The 22,704-nt window shown below is 36.4% G+C and overlaps 1 protein-coding gene across 2 annotated transcripts in view; it reads left to right on the top strand.

Annotated features, from left to right (window-relative positions):
- LOC126808628 (whirlin) overlaps positions 1-21,791 on the top strand; it is a 39,994-nt gene extending 18,203 nt beyond the window's left edge. The window contains exons 10-17 of one of the 2 annotated variants that reach the window (XM_050533515.2): positions 598-663; positions 1,998-2,090; positions 3,560-3,748; positions 4,493-4,578; positions 6,606-6,632; positions 8,478-8,616; positions 18,057-18,206; positions 19,594-21,791. In XM_050533515.2, coding sequence (XP_050389472.1) covers positions 598-663; positions 1,998-2,090; positions 3,560-3,748; positions 4,493-4,578; positions 6,606-6,632; positions 8,478-8,616; positions 18,057-18,206; positions 19,594-19,818 — 975 coding nt within the window. In that variant the 3' untranslated portion in view covers positions 19,819-21,791. The remainder of the gene's footprint in view (positions 1-597; positions 664-1,997; positions 2,091-3,559; positions 3,749-4,492; positions 4,579-6,605; positions 6,633-8,477; positions 8,617-18,056; positions 18,207-19,593) is intronic. The other variant, XM_050533516.2, reaches the window with a different exon arrangement.
- The last annotated feature ends 913 nt before the right edge of the window (positions 21,792-22,704 follow it).

The raw sequence follows: 22,704 nt of genomic DNA, 5'->3' as shown, positions 1-22,704 counted from the left end.
AGGACCCGGGTTTGATCCCAGTGTTGGCTAGGAAAGTTCCTCAAGATTATCTGGAGTTATCTCCCCCTGTGCAAGATGGAGGGCCTGGCAAGGAACAGCATCTATTCATTCAGGTGGAACAAAAAATGTTCCGGGTTCGAAATCCTGGCATGTGCCAGGAAGGACCTACATGATTTTTCATACTGGTCAGGGGTTTCATCTGCAGGAATGACAAGGAAAGTGTGCCTTGTTGTTCAGATGGGACCTTCTGGTAATCGAATCAGTGCCATACTCACCGAGCCGTTGTGGTTCCGAAATCAGTCCTGGTTATCGAATCAGTGCCTTAAACACCAAGCCAGGGTGGTTCCAAGATCATTTTTGGTTATTGAATTGGTGCCATACTCACCAAGCCATCGTGGTTCCAAGATCAATCCTGGTTATTGAATCGGTACCTTACTAACTGAACCATTGTGGCTACAAGATCATTTCTGGTTATTGAATCGGTACCATACTAACTGAACCATTGTGGCTCCAAGATCAGTCCTGGTACAAATATGTTAAAGGATATTCAGATATTTCATAGTATAAATATTCTGTGTGTTTTGGTTTTTTTTCCAGAATAAAAATAGAAATGGTAATCAAGTATTTTTAATGAATCCAGTTTTACATTCTAACAATAATAATGTGAGTAAATGCTTCAATATTGTAATTATTTTGTATGAAAAACAAGAGAATCAAATGAACAAAAGTTTCTTCCATCTCATTATCTCATTCTTAGTAAATAGACTGCAAACCAGGAATGCTGTTTCAAAATTTTGCTCGTAGGACATTTTTAGTTGGGGTTGATGGAGGCTAGAATTAGGTCACTAGAAGTCGTGGTCAGCTTCAAGAAACAGAGTCAAAAAGCTTCCATTCCCTGACTTCAAATACAAATATTTTTTATGTTTTGTAGCATAGTTATACCCATCTTTAATAGAAGGCTTGATCTCCCTTTAATTCCGTACATCTTATCAAGGCCTTCATGTAATACCTGCATATTACGGCACTAATTTCGATTGGGTACAAGCCCAGCTTGTGAGCCTATCAGATTCCTTGATCGTCGCGAATACCAAGTCTCGCGCTTTTAAGCTAAAATGTCTATCTGTGATAATCGAGTTGCAAAGTTCAAGGTTTGTTCAGTGTCAAGGTTTCCATGGAGGTCGCTATGTCACAACCTCTGATTGTACGCTACTGTTCACGTATCTGCAGATAACGTAGCTATAAGTTCGGGAATTGTGAAGCAATCTAGCAACGTCCAGATGTTGTAAAACTCGCACTCAATGCTTCAGGAACATGAGTTATGCCCTTAGTATAGTAAATATCTGTTTAAACAATCCCACCTATTATCAATGACAATCGAGATTAGTAATAGTTACACCTTTAGTACAGTAAATATCTCTTGGAATTTTTACTATGATTTACCATATCTCCATGTCCGATTGGCTATATTCCCAGGTCAGACGTTTGCCTTCTAATCATTTTAGTCTTCATAGACTGGTTTCAAAAGATGTTTCATTTTCCTTCTAATCACGTAAGAAATGAATAAGACTGGTTTTCAAAAAGATAATCCATTTTCCTGCTATCTTTTCAATATTTATAAGACTGGTTTTCAAAAGTTTTTTTCATGTTCCTTCTTATCTTTTCGTTCTCAATAAATTGGTTTTCAAAAGTTTTTTTTTATTTTTCCGCCTCAATAAATTGGTTTTCAAATGTTTTTTTTTATTTTTCCGTCTCCATAAATTGGTTTTCCAAGGTTTTTTTTATTTTCCTTCTTATCTTTTCAATCTCAATAAATTGGTTTTCAAAAGTTTTTTCATGTTCCTTGTATCTTTTCAATCTCAATAAATTGGTTTTCCAAGGGTTTCTTATCTTTTCATTCTTATCTTTTCATTCATATCTTTTCATTCTTAATAGTGTGGTTTCAAAGAAAATGAAATTATGAGTTTTTAATCAGAATTATTTTTTTTAATATTTGCCAGGGATTTACGTCACGAGATCTCCAGTCATTACGTGATGCTATAGAACAAATACAGGAGAGTGGGAATTATATATCACAGCGTATAGATAAACAGGTACACTATTCATTATTCAAATCAAAAACACACTTTTATGGATAACAATTACTATGGTTTATTTCACTGCGACGTTTCAACAATGTTTCATATACGATATATATACGATTATGCACCTTTGTTACATCAATAGCTTGTTATAACTAATCATGCTCACTCACCTTGCATTCCATTGGATAGTTCGCACTGATGTTTGTATATTTATATTCATATCTTTCTCATATTTTATTTATTTGTGTATATGCTTGATAACGACTTGTGAAACCTTGTTGAAACGTCGCAGTGAAATAAACCATAGTAATTGTTATCCATAAAAGTGTGTTTTTGATTATGTTCCAATTACTAAATGCCATTCAAAGAAACTATTCATTATTGTTCTACTGTATGTAAGAATTTTATCTAACCCAAGTGGTGGCTTATAGTTAAAGGGGCATTAGGTAAGATTAGATAAAGAGCCAACGGTTCTCGTTATAATAGTTAAAAAATAAGATAATGAAAACCGAATATGATGTAAATATCAGTCAAATTGCTTCACTCCGAACCAAGATATTAGCCATTCAATTTTAGACTAGCCTCGATCGTCATTGCGATAATAAACAAAGTCTCGATATCCATTTTGACGTTAAATCATCCATCACAAAAGCTATTCAAATCCACTAAATATCCCGAGCTAATGATGGCATCGAGAGTTGATTATGTTGATAAATATCTAACTAATAGTTTAAATAACATTTAAGACCTAAAGAAAAAACCTGCAATAGGCAAATTTAGCTTAATGCATGTTTAAACCATGTTTTTTTAGAAGAAATCAGAAATTAGTTGAGTGGCAAACACCCTTCCCAGATTTCTCTCAGTAAGCTACAAGTTTTGTCACAATTTGAACTCTTTAGCTTTTGAGAAGGTAATTGATCAGATATCCACCTACTCTCCTTTAGAATTCTAACTGTCAGTAGATCTTTAACATACACACCATGGTGGACTTTGTTTTTTTGTTCTATCCAAATGATTAGACACTTATCCTTGCCAGTCCTTCCATCCTGCACCACTGACAAGGGGTAATCAGAACCAGGTTGGAAAATCCTAAGGAACTTTAATGACCAACTCTGGAATCGAAACCTGGAAATTTTTCACGATCAAGTCTGTAGGACCAAGCAACCTATAGAGAGAGAGAGAGAGAGAGAGAGAGAGAGAAGTGGGGTTTAACATCCACGCAACACAAACTAGGTCATTTTGGTACTAACATATGGTTCCATTTTTTTTCAACAATTCACTTGCGCGTAGGGGGCTCTGGCAGTGGGAATCAAAACCACACCACTTGACTTAATGACAGACCTTATGATGCAATGCGCATGCGTTAACCATTCGGCCTCCCAACCCCCTAGCAACCTATAGACGTCTGCAGATATACACACTCCATATTTACTCTCCTACTACATGAAATAAAATTGTTCTTTTCATTTAATATCAAGGAAGGTCATTTAAAAGCCAGAAGTAAATCATATAGTGATCTGTCGTTCCCTGTCAGTAGCAGAAGTCGGACAAAGTCACGATCACGATTAAATATTAATACACCAGAACCAATCCCATCAACCTCTAGTGGTATTACATCATCAGGTTTCATGGTAAAGGCAGACGTTCATCAAACAACCATTAAAAGGGTAAATAGAATTTCGTAATCAGACTATTTAGTCGTGAATACTGTAGACAAGTAATTTGGCAAGATTCACCAAATCAGGGACTAAGTCAAGTAGAGGAAGAGAGAGAAATGGGGTTTAACATCCACTCGACACAAACTAGGTCATTTCGGGACTAACATATGGTTCAATTTTATTTCATTAATTCGCTTGAGAAAACTGGAGAACCCTACTCTTTGTCACGTACAAGCTGGGACTCGAAACCATGCCACTTGACTCAATGACAGACCTTATGAGATTCAACATGCACGTTGGAACACTACCTTAACATGAATACATTAACCATTCAGCCACCCAACCCCCCCAAAAGTTATTGGGAACGACCACATAAAAAAGGCACATAAATTCATTATAGGTTTTTATTTGTTTTTAAAAAGTAAGACACAAGGAGGTATTAGTTATATGAAGTAATTCGTCCAAGGCAATGCTATAAACAGTGTTTAAAAAATAATGGAGATGGCACCATTTTTTAAAATAGTGCTCAGAGTGAGTGGTCACTTACTCCTAGCTCTGAATAATTTTTAATTGATCATATCTTTGTAAATAATTAACAGAATTGAACCATTTTTAAACTGATATCATATTTAGATATTTAGCTTTCACATTATTGTAATTTGTAAGGGATTAACAAACCCTGAAATGACGTTCAGAGACTTGCAGAATGATTGTTATGTATTTTTGGTCTATATGTGTATTTTATGTTGCTAGGGAGATGATTTACCTAGTGATGATAGTGGTGTAGAGAGTAATGGTCACCTCACACAGATGGTACAACAACTACAAACCTTCGACAGGTGAGCAAAAAATCCTACATTATTTAACTACTTAGCTTTGTTCTTACAGAACATGGGTTCCTCTCGTCACATTTAGATGTTTAATTTGTATACTGAAACTGATGTATACCCTATAAAATCTGGGACTGATGCAATATAAATATTGCATATATGTGACAAGAAATTGGGTCATCTATCCAACCTCGTGGGTTTTCTCCGGGTCCTCCAGTTTCCTCCCACTGCGAAAGACCCCTACGTGGTAGCGAATTATTGAAATAAAATTGAACCAAATGTTAATCCCTAGTTTGTGTCAAGTGGATGCTACACCCCATCTCTCTCTCTCCCTCTCTCATTGCTCTACTGCAATTTATTATATTTTGCTGAAATCAATGTCGCCCCTTTACTGATGTAGTAAAAGAGTTAATTCCTCTTTTCTTCAATTGCTTTTAATCCACGCAATATATGACAATGCTTTTAATGCAGAACCTGAATTCATTTTGGCTCAGCTAAATTTAGTTTGAATGCTTGCTTGTTATTTCATAACCCTGCTGCTTCTCTCTGCTTTTTTACCTGCAACTGGCCACAGTACACCAAAAATAACCCCATTGACATTAATATTAATTCTTGTGTCTTTGAGCGGGCCTAACTTTTTCCCAAATTTTCATTTGGTTGAGCGCTTTCTAGCACAGATGAAGCAACATGTCGCAACCTCTTACTCAAAAGCAAGTATGAGATTCACCATGCAAATCTTTAGATACACAAACTGGAAGTAGCAGACTAGTAAAAATGCAACTATCAGCTATACATTTCAACAGAATAAACCTCTTAAATATCTTATCTGTCTGCCGCAAAACCTGACAGAAAACCCTTTCTTCGATTCTACATCGAAAAGTCAACAAAAATCACCATACAAAATGGGGTGAAATGGAAAGGGAGAGGACGACTATTAATAACTTCGCACTTCATTCGTTGGTGACCAGATGTAGGAATTAATTGTGTCCTGTGTCCATTTTACAGTTTCAAAATAATATTTTTTTAAGAGTTAGCCCCCTTTAGTCTTCAGGTTATTTATAGTGAATATTTGTATTGCTGCCTAAAATAGTCCTTTCCAATTGCTAGTTTATTTGCTAGTTTTGACTTCACTTGTGGTGCCGTGAATGCAGTCATTAAACTTAGTTTATTGTTTGAATGGACTTGTCTAGATAGGTTTTAAAAGTTGATTGTAGAAGTTAGCAAAGTTGTAGAAAATAGAAAATTGATGGGCCATGTCGTTTTAGTCTAAAAGGACTGGTGAATGAGACGGAAAAACATATGTGTATCAAATTAAGCAGCATGACCCTGTGAATGTTTTAGGCTATGATTTATGAAGTTCAAGATCATTTATTAGTTTAACTAAGCCAAAAATCAGTGCTTGACTGTGCTTATACAGCCAAACTTTTTTTTACTACAATTAATGGCTAATGGGAGGCAACTCTGTTTATTATGCTGATTAAGTTTAATAATCATAATGGATGATGTAAGCTAGCGGAAAGGGTGTATGAAAGGAAGATGGCAAGTAAGCAGATCAAGTTAGTTAACAATAATATGACTCCTTTACTCAATCTGATTAAAATACAGATCCTATTTCGTTTTGTTTTTATAGTTCCAAATTTCGTTTTACTTGTCTTTACTACACTAGGATCAGTAAGCATTGTTATATAACCCGTGTTCTGGATGATGTGAGGGATTAGCCAATGAAATGTTTTGTTACGGCGAGTTTTTGGCATGAGCTGCAATGAACTATGGGTAACACACTAGAAACATCAACGCAGATTGGTTAATCAAATGTCTGACATCATAGAGTCAAAAGCCACTCGTATGACCTCTGACACAACCCGCCACTACAACTAGTCAGATCTTCATGTAGTGTAGGCCATCGAAAGTATAAAAAAAAACAAACAAAATATAGATCTTTATTTTAATATGATTGTCCTTTTCTGGTACTTTACTGGACTAACTTTAATGTTCAATCAAGATGAATATATTTCAAATTATTTCTTTACAATCAGAAAGTCAAATAGAGGATCGAATAAAAGGTCAGTTTTTCAACTGTTTCCCAATTTTTCACCTCAATTATTTGACACTTTTTTTTTCTTAAGGAGCCCTCTTTTCGAATATTTTAATGATAATGCTTTTTCATTGGTTAAAATTTAAAATTTGTACAGATTCTACCAATGAAAAGGCAATATACTTAGACTGTTTTTGATTTTGATTTTTTTGAGAATAAGAACCCTAATTTCCTTACCAAGCCTATTTTTCTTAAATTAAACCCTTTAGCACATGGTATGTAACAGGTACTATGGACCAGGGACCAAGTATGACAGCATTGCAGCCATCTTGGACTTGTGATGTCATATCAAAATCGAAGTCTGTCATTGGATGCAAGATTGTCCAAGGAACAAGCATGCCAAGTTTCATGTCGATTGTACATGAATTTGAGGAGCCTTGGGCTTTTTTCGAAGCATGTCGCCCTACAAGACTGGGCTAATGAAGACGGGCATAGTGTGCCATGAGATAAATTTTGCCCGGGCAGCGGCACTATGGCCTACTTTATATATCGAATTCCAACTGTCAAGGGATCTTTTATGTGCACACCAATGTATACATGGAACCTCGGTTTTTCATACCTTTCAAATGACTAGACAGCTGTCCTTGTTAGGCCCTCCATCCTGCACCACTGACAAGGGGAAACCACGTCAGAAAATCCCAATGAACTTTTTCTCAACCAATGCTGAGATCGAACACGCGACCTACAGGCTAGCGAATCAGCGTCTTACCCACTTAGCCACCCAAAAACAAGATGAGTATTTGTTTGGCCCCAGTTCCTGGTTACCTACCCTGAAAAAAACGGTAGAGAAAATTGATATAGTTGGTATATCGCTGGACAACCCGAAATCTTTGGAAACAATTGCTTCCTAGACAGCATCAAACAGCCAGAATCGTGTGAATAGCACTCCATATTGTAGGACAGTATAGTAGTTCTTGGGGGAACCACAATTAACTGTTTGCGTGACTTGGGCCGGTTATAGCTCCAGGGAGTTAGCTTCGGGCAGTCTCAAGTGCTAAAGGGTTTTCTCTTTTCATTGGGTAACATCTAGAGTTTAGTGGTAGCCCTACAGTACACCGTTTAGAAATACTTTATTTTTAGTTGTTGGAAACCTGGATAATACTAAATCTCGTAGCTTATACCAATGTCCTTATTTATGTTATTATGTTCAAATTTGATTTATGTTATTCATACTGTATGAAACTGACACAAAATTATGGAATTTGCAGCACAAAATGTCATGTTTTTTAAACTTCTACGTTCAAGAACATTTCTGTAATTTCACATCACTCACAACCACTTGCAGATGGAATTTTAACTCTTTTCTATATCATTGTCATCAGCAATCAGCTCAATCATCATTGATCATCATCATCATCAACCACATCAACATCATCATTGATCATCATTGTCAACAACATCATCATCCCCAATTAATCAATCGATTATGGTTATTTATGACTTTTGATTGGTTATCACAGCTCAATCATCAACAGTCATCATCATTGATCACCGATCATCAACAGCATCAACATCAGCGATATAAAAAACATCATCATCGACAATTTCAACACATCAACAGCATCATCATCGATCATCAACCATCATTATCATCAATTAATTAATCAATCAATCAATCCACCAATCAGTCGACTATGGTTATTTACATTGCAGCTAGGCTCTTGATTGGTTATCACATAGTGATCGCCATCCAGTCAGCAGTTCAAACAAAATTAACTCATGAATGCAAGTGTTCAGCTGAAAGAAGTCAATTTTACCTTATAAGTCCTAAAAAGAAAATCTTTTATCATACATAGAATGTTGTGTTTTTTAGGGTTACGATTTCTCCGTCAACGCCTGTAGATATCAACCATGTTCTAGCAGAGCAACCAATCAACAATCATATAGGGAAACAGAATACAAATGAAGCCACTGCAGCACCTAGTAGCAACCAATCAAATTATCTTAGTCCAGTAAGTATATTGTACATTTTGTATTTGCATGATGTTGTTGCCCCTGTCCGTCCGGACATCCATTCACATTATTTTAATCAACACTTTACAGGGACAAGCATTAAAGATACATTACGGGAGATTAGATAAAGAGCTGGTAGTTCTCACTATAATTAGTTAAAAACTAGATAATGTAAAGGGAGTTTGCTGAAAATTTCAATCAAATTGATCCACTCTGAATCAAATATTTAGCGATTGAATTTTTGGGCCTGGCCTCGATCATCATTACTAAAGTCAGTACGATAAAAACCAAAGTCTCGATTATCCATTTTTTGATTTAATCAGAAGCAGCAGACCAGGTTCTAATCCAGTAAATATCACAGGCTAGCGATTATGGTCGGGATAAGTTAGTTAATGTCTAATTAATAATTTAGATAACATTTCAGGCCTAAAGAAAGACCTGCAATTGGCAGATTTAGCTCTTGCATAATGTATGGTTAATGATTGTCTCTGTTATCCATCCATGTCTTGCAAAATGATGGCTTTTCTTGCATGGCAACAACTTTTGCATATTTTTCACGCTCTAACAAGTGTTTTTTTCTGTACATGTAAGCACTATACAAGATTGTTGATTTGTTGTGGTGATGTTTATTGTGTTTGTTTATTGATATTGTCTGTGTTTCATATTTCTGTTAGAATTAATAAAAATATGTTTTGTATTGATGTGGAGAGATGCTTGGTTGTGTGTCCACCCTAATTAGTAAGTTTGGTTGTGTGTCCACCGTAATGAGTAGGTCTGGTTTTGTGCCCACCCTAATGAGTAGGTTTGGTTGTGTGTCCACCCTAATGAGTAGGTTTGGTTGAGTGTAAACCCTAATGAGTAGGTCCCAGTCTTATAGAATTGCAATAGTGTGATATTGATACAGAAATGAGTTGTGTGTCCACCTAATGTGTAGGCCTGTTTGTGTGTCCACCCTAATGCTTGATTTGTGTGTCCACCTAATGGGTAGGTCTGGTTGTGTGCCCACCCTAACAAATAGGTCTGGTTGTGTGTCCACCCTACCAAGTAGGTCTTGTTGTGTGTCCACCCTAATGAGTAGGTCTGGTTGTGTGCACACCCTAACAAGTAGGTCTGGTTGTGTGTCCACCCTACCAAGTAGGTCTTGTTGTGTGTCCACCCTAATGTGTAGTTCTTGTAGGTCCCAGTCTAATAGAATTGCAGTAGAATGATACTGATACAGAAATGAGTTCTGTCAGTCCCACTAACGGACATGGTGTGATTAGATTCTGTCATATTTTGTATAATAATGTATGATTGACACCGCACCTATAACATTACGTCAAATAATGTTATGCCAACATCAAAGGATGATGTCTCATGTTTTATTGTAATATGGAGTAATTGGATCTATTGTTAATATTACTCTGTCTGTTCATCCTGTGTCATATGTATATGACCAGGTAGTATTTAATACAACCAGTTACTTGGGGGCTTGGGTGGCGGAATGGTTAGCACATGCGCGCTGTATCATAAGGTCTGTCATTGAGTCAACTCCTCGTGGGTTTCTCCTCCCACTGCTAAAGCCCCCTACGCGCAAGCAAATTTCTGAAATAAAATTAACCATATGTTAGTCCCGAAATTACCTTGTTTGTGTCGATGGACGTTAAACCCCATTTCTCTCTCTCTCTCTCACTTGGGGCCTTGATTATGAAATGTTTATAGATGGATTATCTCATTACTACTATTGTCTATAATCTCTGTCATAGCTGACAAATAAAACAATCTGTAACTAATCTATACTGCCTAGTAATTTGATGTTTAATTGATGTGTCTGTTGCTATCTAATCATTAATCATATATAAACAGATTCTGTAATGACGATGTAGCTATGATTAATAATACAAGCCTGAAAATATCTTGCCAATGTCAGGCACTATGGCCTACTTTTATATCGAATTCCAATTGCCAAGAGATCTTTTACATGCACGCCAATGTATAGACGGGGCCTCATATCAGTTCGTCGTCAGAATTGTTTGACAACATTGATGAGCAAAATGAATGCCAGTTTGTGAACACACAGTTACTAAAATCAAATGCATGTGTAACTTACAACTTGTTAACTTAATTTTGTCATATCAGTCGCAGGGCTGATATGGGCTAAACCATTGTCTTATAGGGGAAATCAATTAAGACAGATTTAACATTGATGTCGGTATGCAAGACAAATATTACCCTAATACCCTCGGTCAATATGTGAAATAACCCATGGCCTTCACCCTTAGGTTATTTCACATATCAACCCTCAATTAGCCTAATATTTATCTCATAAGCATGTATGTCATAACATTACAACACAAATAACACCCCTAGTCGTTAATTATCAGCAATTAATTTCTCATTTCAAATTACTATGTTACATAATGAGTTCTAGTTAAGTCGTGATCTAGGCGGGGCGATTGTCATTGATACGAGAAATACTTCTTACTGTGTTGAAATCTATAGGAATACTGTGTCGTGTATGGTGAAATAGTTCCGGCTGGTTAATCCGGACTAAAAAGGTGGCGTGCTATGTAAGAGGTGACAGAAGACGACGGAAAGTAGTGCAAATATACTATGCATTCTTACTACATTTATACAAATAACTTTATCATTAAATAAATGAGGTGATTTGAACCCATTTGAAATTCAGACTCTTTGAGTTGTTTATAACAGAGTTATCCACTCATTTATGTTCAGATTTATGAGTCAGGGACATAATGTCAAGTAAAATGATTACAATGATTTTCTTATACTGTATTGACAAATTAAGTTTAAAAATGATTGTGACATTTTGCCCATCACCGTATTTTTCGGGGTATAAGTCGATACTTTTTTCCGCTGAAGTCCATCCGTTGTCTTATACTCCGATTTGACTTATATTTGGATGAAGGTAAAAAATGACATCTTGAAAAAAAAATTGTCAGTAACATTTGAAACAAAACTACTTACACTATTGTAATTGATATATTTGTCAACATTTCTTAGCTTGTTTATTTCTTTATTTAAAAACATACCCCCCTCTTTTAAAATATTAACATCAACCGAGAATATGCCATCAAAATAGAATCTTTCGTCAAAGTTGTCACATTTCCATTTCTCATAATTTCACGCATCTTTCACACAACTTAGAATATTAATCAAGTTAGTACTATATTATAATCTAATTATTTTATATTAATTAATATTATGGGCCAATTTTTCTTGGCATACACTGGGTATTAGACTAGGATAACAATCCCGAAACTCAATATTAGATTGATACTGTGGTGTTGAAAAGCATTCGTCTTATATATCACTTTGACTTATATATGGACGGAGGTCGGAAAAACAGTTAAATATGATGATTCGAATTATACTTCATATCGACTTAAACCCTGTAAAATACGATATTAATATTGTGAGATGTCCTGCGATATTACTTGCCTGTGACATTTTGTCTTCGTCCAGAGAGAACGTGTCCGGATCCCATTTATATCGTATTAGAAAAAACTGGCGTGGTTTCGATTCCCCGGTTGTATATGACAAGGAGTAGGGTCGCCTGTCCAACCTCGTGGGTTTTCTCTGAGTGCTCCAGTTTCCTTCCACTATTAAAGACCACTATGCACAAGCTAATTATCGAAATAAAACTGAAACCATATGTTAGTCCAGAAATCACCTAGTTTGTGTTCAGTGGACATTAAACCCCATTTTTCTCTCTCTTTCTGTATTATGTCTACAGTGTGTTTACGTTCAAGCGAATTATTGAAATAAAATTGAACCATGTGTTAGTCTCTCTCACTCTCTCTCTCTCTCTCTCTCCCTCTCTCTCTCCTATTAGAAAAATAAAAAATTCTGTTGATACATCAACAACCTTTTTGACTGTAGTTAAAACGTAAGTAAACAGTCAGTTTCTATATCAAGGTAGAAATGGTTACCATAGCAATATCATTTAAAATAGCTAGAGTGATGTGTATCAAAGTGTATAGATTAATTTGTAATAATGAGAAATCACAAATAATGGAGAACTCTGCAGGCTAATGAGTTATTGATTTACAAAATATGTATAAAGATTTTCACACGTTGATAGAGGATGGTTTGTGGTCTTATTTATATAAGCACAGGTTTCATTAATGTATTGGTTAATTGATATAAGGACAGGTTTTGTTTGTAGCCACCTGACATATTTATACTAGAACAAACATGGTAAGCTTAATGTCATTAATATACTATTCAAAAAAAGTAGGGGATATTTGATTTTTAAGTGTTATTAAAGTCACCTAATGAAACTGACGAAGAAACAAATGACAAAATGAAATGAAGTTCACATTCATCGATTTATTCCAAATGATCGTTAGACTAAGTAAGGCACAGACTGACCATTATAAGGGTAAAATGATACCCGGGGTCAAACAGCAAAGTTACCACAGCATCACAACCAAGTCAGTAACGGGTAAATCCTCCTCTGTTTGCCAAACAAGCATTGATCCGACGTGGCATACTCCTAATGAGACGTCTAAGGTCATTTTGGTCCAGATTGTCCCATTCCTGTTGCAACGCAGCAGCAAGTTCTTGGACATTGGCAGGACGTTGTTGACGTTGATGTAACCTCTGTCCAAGCATGTCCCAGACATGCTCGATGGGGGTGAGGTCGGGACTCAGTGCTGGCCAATGTAATGTGGTGATGTTCTGTTGTTGAATGTAACCTGTAACGATCCTGGCCCTGTGACATCTTGCGTTGTCATCCTGGAAGATGAAACAGCGGCCATGACGTCGTGCGAACGGCACAACATGGACTGCCAAGATGTTGTCCCAGTAGTACTGGCCTGTAACACGCCCTGCAACAACATGTAAAGCCGTTCTTCCAGCAACAGTGATGCCTCCCCACACCATAACAGAACCACCCCCAAATCGATCATGTCTTGGAAGCGCTCGTTTCGACGACGCCACACCCTCCTACGTCTGTCCAAAAAATCAACAGTGAACCTTGACTCATCTGAAAACATCACATTGCTCCAGCGTCGATTATCCCAGTGTTGACGATCCCTACACCAACGACGTCTTGCCTGAATGTGATGATCTCTCAAACAAGGGATCACGTGAGGACTTCGGGCGCGAAGGTGACCCCTATGCAGTTGATTCCGAATCGTCTGGCCACTCACTCTCACACCAGTGTCTGTTTGAAGACGAGCGCTGATCTGATTTGCTGTGATGACACGATTTCTCAAGGCCAAGGTACGGATAAATCGATCCTGGGCTTGAGTTGTTGCCCTTGGTCGACCTGAGCGTGGTCTGTCCTGTACAGATTGTGTATCACGGTATCTGGACCATAGCCTGCTTATGACAGACTGAGAAACATTCATCGTCCGCGCCACAACCGCCTGTGTTGTGCCGATCTGTAGCATGCCAAGGGCACGTAACCTTTCATTTTGGGTAAGCCGACGCATATCAAAATTTGTTTTCTGGTCACTAAAACAATTAAACTGATGTTTCCACCCTGGAATTCAATGCCACAATGACTGTAACATTCAAAGTCAGAGTCGTGCAAATCTTGGGTTGGACCCCCATGATGATCCCAAGCATCACATGCATTCCATGCGGTAGCTATTGGTGCGTTTGGGCGTCACATGTAACTGGAAATGTTTCTTCTGTTAGGTTCTATAGTGACTTTTTTCGTAGTCATTTGCATATTTTAGTATTATGCCCCCAAAATCAAATATCCCCTACTTTTTTTGAATAGTATATTTTAAAAAAGAGAGAGAGAGAGTTTAAGAACCACTCAACACAAACTAGGTCATTTTGGGACTAACACATGGTACGAAAAACCGAGGTCCCGTGTACACATTGGCGTGCACGTAAAAGATCCCTTGGCAGTTGGAATTCGATATAAGAGTAGGCCGTAGTGCCGCTGTCTGGGCAAAATTTCCCTCATAGCACACTGTATGGCGTATGCCCGTCTTCATTAGCCCAGTTTAGGAGCAGAACAGTAGGACGTTAAACCCCATTTCATTTCATTTCATTTCCGTCCTGAGCTACCATGATTAACAGACTAGGATCCCCGAGTATATTCTAAGTATATATAGGTAATAGCTATTGTACTTTAATTATTTGTTGATTATTGTAGTACCGATGTGTCACGTTTAATGGAAACCTGTTAATAAACTAGGTATTAATCAGACAGCTGCTAATTGATACTCTGTGGCTAGTTTGGCACCAGACTGAGATCTCAAATCAATATTAAATCCTTAATGGACAACTAGGATTGTATATTTTATTAATGGACTGATTACAGTAATCGATATTAAGTCCCTTATTTCCCAAACCAGGGTATAAAACATGTAGGAGGATATATTTACTCTTGTACAACGGTCATTTGCCTACCTAATAGTTATTGGACAAACATAAGTATACAGCGGTCATTTGCCTAATTAATATTGGTATAACTTGAAAGTTAGGAGGTGAGTGGTATACCTTGATCTTGTTGGAGGTTTCTAATGGTAAATTTGAACCGAACCCACTGATTTGAGGGATTTTATTTTAATGATATATATCTAAAATATTTCTAAGAAACAGACACATTAATGACAAAATAAAATAACCTAAAATAACTTGGCCCCGAGTTTACAAAGCATTCTCAGACTTAAGTTAAGAATTTTATCAAAATTGTTCGCCTTTTTTAACTAAAATATAGCCCTTTATAAAACCATTGTTGTTTTAATATATCAAATACATCAATAAGAAACTATGTGCAACATTTTGTGTTTCTGGGTGAAAGTTATTTCTCATAAACATTGATTGAAAGTGAGTAAATTCTTAACTTAATTCTGAGAATGCTTTGTGAACTCGAGGCCTGGTCTTTTGGGAAACACCGAATCGTAAAATTAAACTTGTTGATTGTGATTTGAAGGATTTAATGTAATCCTTGCATACTACACTAGCATGACGGGGGCCTGCAAGGGACAACGTATAGTCGACTAGATGGGACGAAAAAGCCAAAGTCCTGTGTATGCATTGCCGTGGATGTAATAGAACCCTTGGCAGTTGAAATTCAAAATAAGAGTAGTCTGTCTGATCATAACTTCCCTCATGGCTCAGTTGGAGGAGAACAGTAGGATATTAAACCCCAGTTCATTCATTCTTCCATTCGTTCAAACTACACTATTGTGAAACTTGAATCACTAAAGGAATATCAATCCAAAAATAGTGAAAGTCTGTCAGTATATATACATAGATATGATGACTTGAAAATTTCGTAATATTCAGCATCTTCCAACAAGCGATATAAACAAGCTAGCACCACCTTTGGGAAAATCTTTTCATGAGATTTTATTTTAGAATCGATTGAATCCATGCAGGGAGATTATCAGATGGCTTAGAGACTTGATTATAGGCTTGTCGTGTGAATAAATTTATATAAAATTTGAAGACCTGCAATTGGCAGACCTGCAATAGGCAGATTTAGCTCTTACATAATGCATCTAAAGCCTAAGCTAAATACAGCTATGACAATTAGTACAATACTAAGCTGTACAGGACACAATTCTATGGAATACAATCACAGTTTATTACTGAGCAGAGGCGTGTTTTCAATTCCCTGCTTATACATGACATGGAGTAGCATCTCCTGTCCAGTCGCATGGGTTTTCTCTGGGTCCTCTGGTTTCCTTCCATTGCTGAAGTTCCCTATGTGCAAACGAATTATTGAAAAAAAATTGAACGATATGTTAATCCCAAAATGAGCTACACGTACTCTTATTTTGAATTCCAACTTGACAGGCCCTCCAGAAATGAAATGAAATGAAATGGAGTTTAACGTCCTACTGGACAGGCCCTCCATCCTGCATCACTGACAAAGGAGAATCATGCGAGCCAAAGTCTCACCTCACTGAGTCAGGGCAGCTCACACCATTGAAATAAAAAAACAATCTAAAAAACAATCTAATAGAATTTACTGACGAGTGTCATTATTTAAATTCCGACTCTATTGTGTATGTGTTATTTTTGATGTTCCTCAGACTAAGTTCGAAGACTATGGATGGTTGTTTGTGTGTCCAACCATTTCGCTTGCCCCGCCCACAGTTTCAGTCAGAACCCAATGTATGTATTCTACAGATAGGTTATCAAAGATGTTTGTGGTATTATTGTCATTTTGTGGTGTATATTTGTTATTTCTGTGCTATGAGGGTGGTTGTTGGATTATTTCCATTTAAAATTTAATATTTTAGTGTATTTCTGTGCAATGAATTAAGTGTGGTTTAATAGTCGAGAGCGAGGCATTAAATAATATGTTGAAACAACACAAGATACATTAGTCCCAGGTTGCTGTTTCAATATATTAGCAATGTCTTAAGCTCGAGACCATTAAACAACTTAAGATACAGACACTCACACATGCTTTGCAATGAAATACGTCACACAGGTCCAATATTTCAATAAGTATAAACCATGTAGGCTTGGCACATTGCCCGTACCATTATTTGAAATAATGGTATGCCAATATTAAAGGATGACGTCACATTTTAAATAAAGATAGAGGATTTTGGAGGCGTATGTGTTTGTGGGGATAATGTTCACTCAATTCATTCATAGGTTGTGAGAAATACTATTTTTGTTTAAGAAATGTTGTTCTCTTGTATTACTGTTGTTATGTACTATATGAATATATTTAGGATTGGGTGAGGAGTGCTGAAATAAGGCGTTAAATGTCTGCTCAACAGTAGTTGTCAAAACTTTTTGTCATTATTTCAGCGTGATTTTATGGTTTTCAGGAATATTTCTTGGATAGTTAATACATTAAATGATTATACTGTGGTGTTTGTGCTACTGTGTGAATTAAAATGAGATTTAATGTCCACTCCAAAACAACTAATCAATAAGCCTGGGATCAAAACTACACCACTTGACTCAACAGAAATGAAATAGAATGAAAAAGGATTTAACATTCAATTTTTTGCATCAACCGGGCTACTGAAGACGGGCATATTTTTCCAAGTATTGTGCTATGAGGGAAATTTTGCCCAGTTAGGGTGTATCCTTCATCAATTTCCAACATATTTTGAGTCCCATCCCAAAGACTAGAGCCTGTGCCTTCCTCCACTGCAGACATGTGGAAACCAGAGGAACTTTCTCTGCAAACAATGGGACCTCCTGGTTAGTGAGTCGGCATCTTAAGGCTCCCATATTTACGATTATTACGCAGGTTGTTAATAATAGTCTTGATATAATTAAGGCAGCCCCTTATATATTTTGTTTAAGTTAACTATACTATATATTAGGACCAATTATTTAGAAAGTCTCTATGTACAGATTTAAATGTATTATATATTAGGACCACTTATTTAGAAGGTCTCAATGTACAGGTTTAACTGTATATATTTTGTTTAAGAAGAGTTAGACAGTCTCTATGCAGAGGTTTAACTGTATTATATATATATATTTTATTTAGGAAGAAGAGAGGTTAGAAGAAGCTAGAGAGAGATATGGTGATATTAGTTTAGATATAATATGTGTATACAGAAGTAAACCAACGTTAGGTCTGGCTATAGAAGGCGGAGCTAATACTAGACAACCAATACCTAGAATTATAAACGTGCAGGTAACATTTCTGGTTGATTTTAAGACATGAAACAAGCGTCAAGTAGAGTAATATCTAAGCAGCTGGATATGTTAGGGTGACCCGTAGAGTGAAAATTTCTCTACAGAAGTTGGTCCCGACATGGCGAATGTGCATGCTTCAGTGACTTGTCTCGAAGTGATTTCTGTTTCACCACACAGTATGATAATACTCAGCACTAGATTCTATGAGACTATAAATAGCCATCGCACGTGAAATTCTCTACACATCTATCAACTATTACAGCCGTTAAAAATCTATTGTTGACGAAAATGAAAAGCAGGAGCAGCATCTTTTAGTTTAGTACAAATAATATCTCAGAAACACTTTCGTTAGGCAAGAACATGACACTAGCAGTAGTTTCATTTTACTTTTACAAGGTTCTTAAAACAATTGTTGGGTTGCCTAACGTGCGTTTTTCTAAATTCAATTTCTTGTTCCAGCTCACTGTTATGTTTCAAAACAAGGGCATGTAACCTATTTTTTACTCACAAGTGCCCAGATGTTATGGCCGACACTCATAACCATCTTTCATTTATAGATGGTTAAATGGTCAAAGCTTATTAAGTATCACATGACCGTTTATTTAGTGACTATAAATGTGTGAAACTGATTTAAGGCTTTGTATATATACAAATATTGTGGTGTAATTGTTGAGATATTTGGAGATATTTATTTATGGTGGGTTACCTTAGATATGTAAATGTAACCTTAGACTGTAAAGAAATGAAATGGGGTTTTAACGTCCTACTGATCTGCACTAACTGGGAAAATGAAGATGGGCATACACCTACTCATGGTTAAATTTTAAGTGTGTACAGGGGACCTCAGTTTTTCATCCTATCCGAATGACTAGACAGCTGTCCTTGTCAGGCCCTCGATTCTGCACCACCAACAAGGGGAAACCATGCTCGAAAATCCAGATGAACTTTCTCGGCCACCACCGGGATCGAATCCTCAACCTAGGAAATGGTTGATTTCATTGAGTTTTAAAATGACAAATAACAACTGGACCTCTCACAACAAGAATGTAATATACCTTCTTACCTGTAATCTATGCCATAAACAATATGTAGGTGAAACCAAAAGTAGGTTCCAGATTACGCTGAAGGGACATTATGCTGACATTACCCACAAGAGAGACACCCCAGTCGCAACTTTGACTATCAAATAATTAAACAACTTGGCACAAACCCTGATCTCAAAAAATCTACTACCAATAGACGCACCATCGAACTTCATTGGATTATTAGATTAAAAACCTTTCAACCGTATGGTATCAACTACAAAATCTCAACTTGGGTATCCCCCATTCATTTTTTTTGTTTGACAAATAACTTCTTTCAACTGATTTATCTTCTCTTTTCAGCCCGGGGGATCTGCTTTTGAATCGGGTAAAATAAAAGTTGGTCATGTGATTTTGGAGGTTAATGGACAATCTGTGATGGGGTTAAATCATACGGAGGCTGCTAAAATGATAGCGGAAGCTTTTAAAAATAAACAGAGAGATGGAATGGAACTACTGGTCACAGAAACAGGCGCTGAAGTCAAGGGTGCTCCAGAAAGTTGTGAAGTGTTCAGTATTGACCTTTGACCTCAAGATGTTATGCATGTGTCATAGTAAGAGACAGAATGGGATTTAGTTTCCAATAATTTTGGGGAGAATGGTTCTGGAATATAACAAGTTTGACGTTGGTGTGATTTCAGACACCAGAATGGATTTAGAACATATTATCTTAAATAGGTCCCAGACGTTGTTACCTCTGAATTTTATTCGTCAGTATGCGCAAAAAATCTCATGGTACACTGACAACAGTAAGATCACAGAATATTTGTACAAATGTAAAATTTGAAATTGATTCAAGTAATCTTTTGCACATACGATCTATAAGGCCTAATAATAGTTGATCGAGAATTGGTATGTCTTCATAGAGATTGCATATAAGGCAGTATCTGAGAACCAGAATATATTTTATATGGCCTGTGTATTTGTTTATTCCCTTTGTGAGATCATTGAAAACAGCTTAGATGATTTCCCAGGCTTATTAATAGTTGATCAAGAATTAGCATGTTTTCATTGCATATACAGCAGTATCTGAGTTCCAGGATAGTTTTTATATGGCCCGGAATCTGTGTACTGGTTAATGTGCATTGTTAGATCGTTGAAAACAGCTTAGAGGTTACGGTGGTTATAGAGAATCAAAAGAAAGTGAAAGAATTTTGCATGGAACTATGAGCTACATTCAAGTTGAAAAGTGTAAGAAAATGTAGGAGAATTAAAGTCCAAGAAGTCGTTAACAATTTTAGGGTCACAGTGTCTGATAGGGTAAAAAGAAGCCATGAACAATTCTGAGATCACATTGACAGAGAGGCTGATGATAAATGAAGTGTGAAATTGATTTGCTTCAAAACAAAATGACAAATCATATAATTGGTGATGAGAAACTGAAAACCATGCTGCTTCTGTGAATTTGAGCAATAAAAAATAAGCAATTTATAATATACAAGAGCCTACATACAATGTTTTGGTCATGTTCAATTCATCTCGTGGACTACTAAAAAATCGTGGATGTCAGAATTAACATGGATGTCAGAGTTGAACATCATAAATCTGTAACTTACAAAATGTCAGATCAGGTTATTTGTTTATAAGGGTTGTACCTCCTTTTCAGATTAAATTACAAACCCTGATGATGGAAATAAATTATTTTTTTTGTAATACTAAGTAAACCTTTAGGCTATTAATAATTATTTAATCTAAGAATGGAAAATGAATATTAAAAAAAAAAGTCCAAATTTGTTCATGAAATACAATTTCTGGAAGGAAGAATTATAATTCCTTAAGTAACAAGGATAGCTAGCATTTCTTTAGCCTGTTTCATAATCCAGCATGTAAGGACTAAGTATCTAGCATTTCTCTGGCCTATATAAATTTATGTACATGTAAATTCCATATTGTATAGTAACTTTTTTTTAATTAATCCTGTAACACTTGGTACATGGAAATATTGACTACCCCAATTCCCAAATGAAAACAATAGAAAAGTTACCATTTATGTAGCATCTTTTCAAAACAGCTTGAAAATAGTGCTCTCTAAATGCCTTGAACGGACCGTGCCACAGAACCAGTATTCAGTTCTTAATTAGTTCACATTTATTCATGTGACTCGCACAGTTTGATGCACTACAGGTAGCAGTAGTTTCAGGTGGGTCGGTTGCTAAAGGGTTAAAGTGTTTGTAAGTCAGTGTTCTTATAGAAACCAGAACAATGTGGATTCATTATAGCAAATATTTTATAAATCAGTTAAATTTGTTATTTATGTGTATTACATGTTATTTATGTGTATTACATGTTATTTATGTGTATTACATGTTATTTTTGTGTATTACATGTTAGTATCATGTATTACATGTTATTTATGTGTATTACATGTTAGTTATATGTATAACATGTAATTTATGTGTATTACAAGTTATTGTTATTTGTGTGTATTACATGTTATTTATGTGTAATACATGTTATGTAAGTGTGTTACATGTCATTTCATGCATCTGTACTTATTATTTCTTGTCACATATATTATCTATTGAAAATAATAAAATATTACTTCATATTAATTTTTATAGTACTCACTTTAATTTGATCTTTTAGTCTGATAAAAGCTGGGGTGGGTGGATGGCCGAATGGTTAGCATGCACGCGCTGTATCATACGGTCTGTCATTGAGTCAACTGGAGACAGCGAGAGCGGTAGTCAGTTGTACAGGCGGACATTAGGATATGTACACACATGTTCCTCTTTTTTTAGTCGATTTCCCCACCCACGATCTTCAGTTGTGTTGGTCCTCATGCATTCGGATCTATCGCATTATGCTCCCCAATGCTTAATACTTCTAGAAGCTGAAGGAATTGACATGCTGAGGATTGGTGCACATGATCATGTGATCTACAAAGGTTATAAATGAACATACATAGTTACTTATTATTTTTTCGGGGGGGTTGGGATGGCCTAGTGGTCTAGAGTGTCACGCTTCGACCTCTAGCTGGCCGGTCACCTCTGGCTTGCGGCTGTGGTTTCAATCCCTGGTGTGAGCGTATGTGGCATGGAGATAGGGGCGCCTTCTCAACCTCGTGGGTTTACTCCGGGTACTCCGGTTTCCTCCCACACGAAAGACCCCTGCGCGTGCGCTAAGATCATGAAAATAAAAAAAAAAAGACAACTTGTCTGCGATATCACCTTCGGTGGAAGCGGACATTAAACACTAACAACAACAACAACTTATTATTTTGTCAACAGGGGGGAATGAACCCTTATGCTGCTGGCCACTATGGTCACCAGCTGACTAACTTGTTCTGCTTTCACAAAGCATTCTCAGATTTAAGATAAGAATTCACTCTAAATTTTTCGCCTTATTTTAACTAATATATAGCCCTTTATAAATTTTTTGTTGTTTTAATGTTTCAAATACATTAATATGAAA

Source organism: Patella vulgata, chromosome 1, assembly GCF_932274485.2.
Source record: "Patella vulgata chromosome 1, xgPatVulg1.2, whole genome shotgun sequence".
NCBI classification, from domain to species: Eukaryota; Metazoa; Mollusca; class Gastropoda; family Patellidae; genus Patella; species Patella vulgata.
Note: the sequence above shows the minus strand (reverse complement) of the source record. Positions and strands in the feature narration are given on the sequence as shown.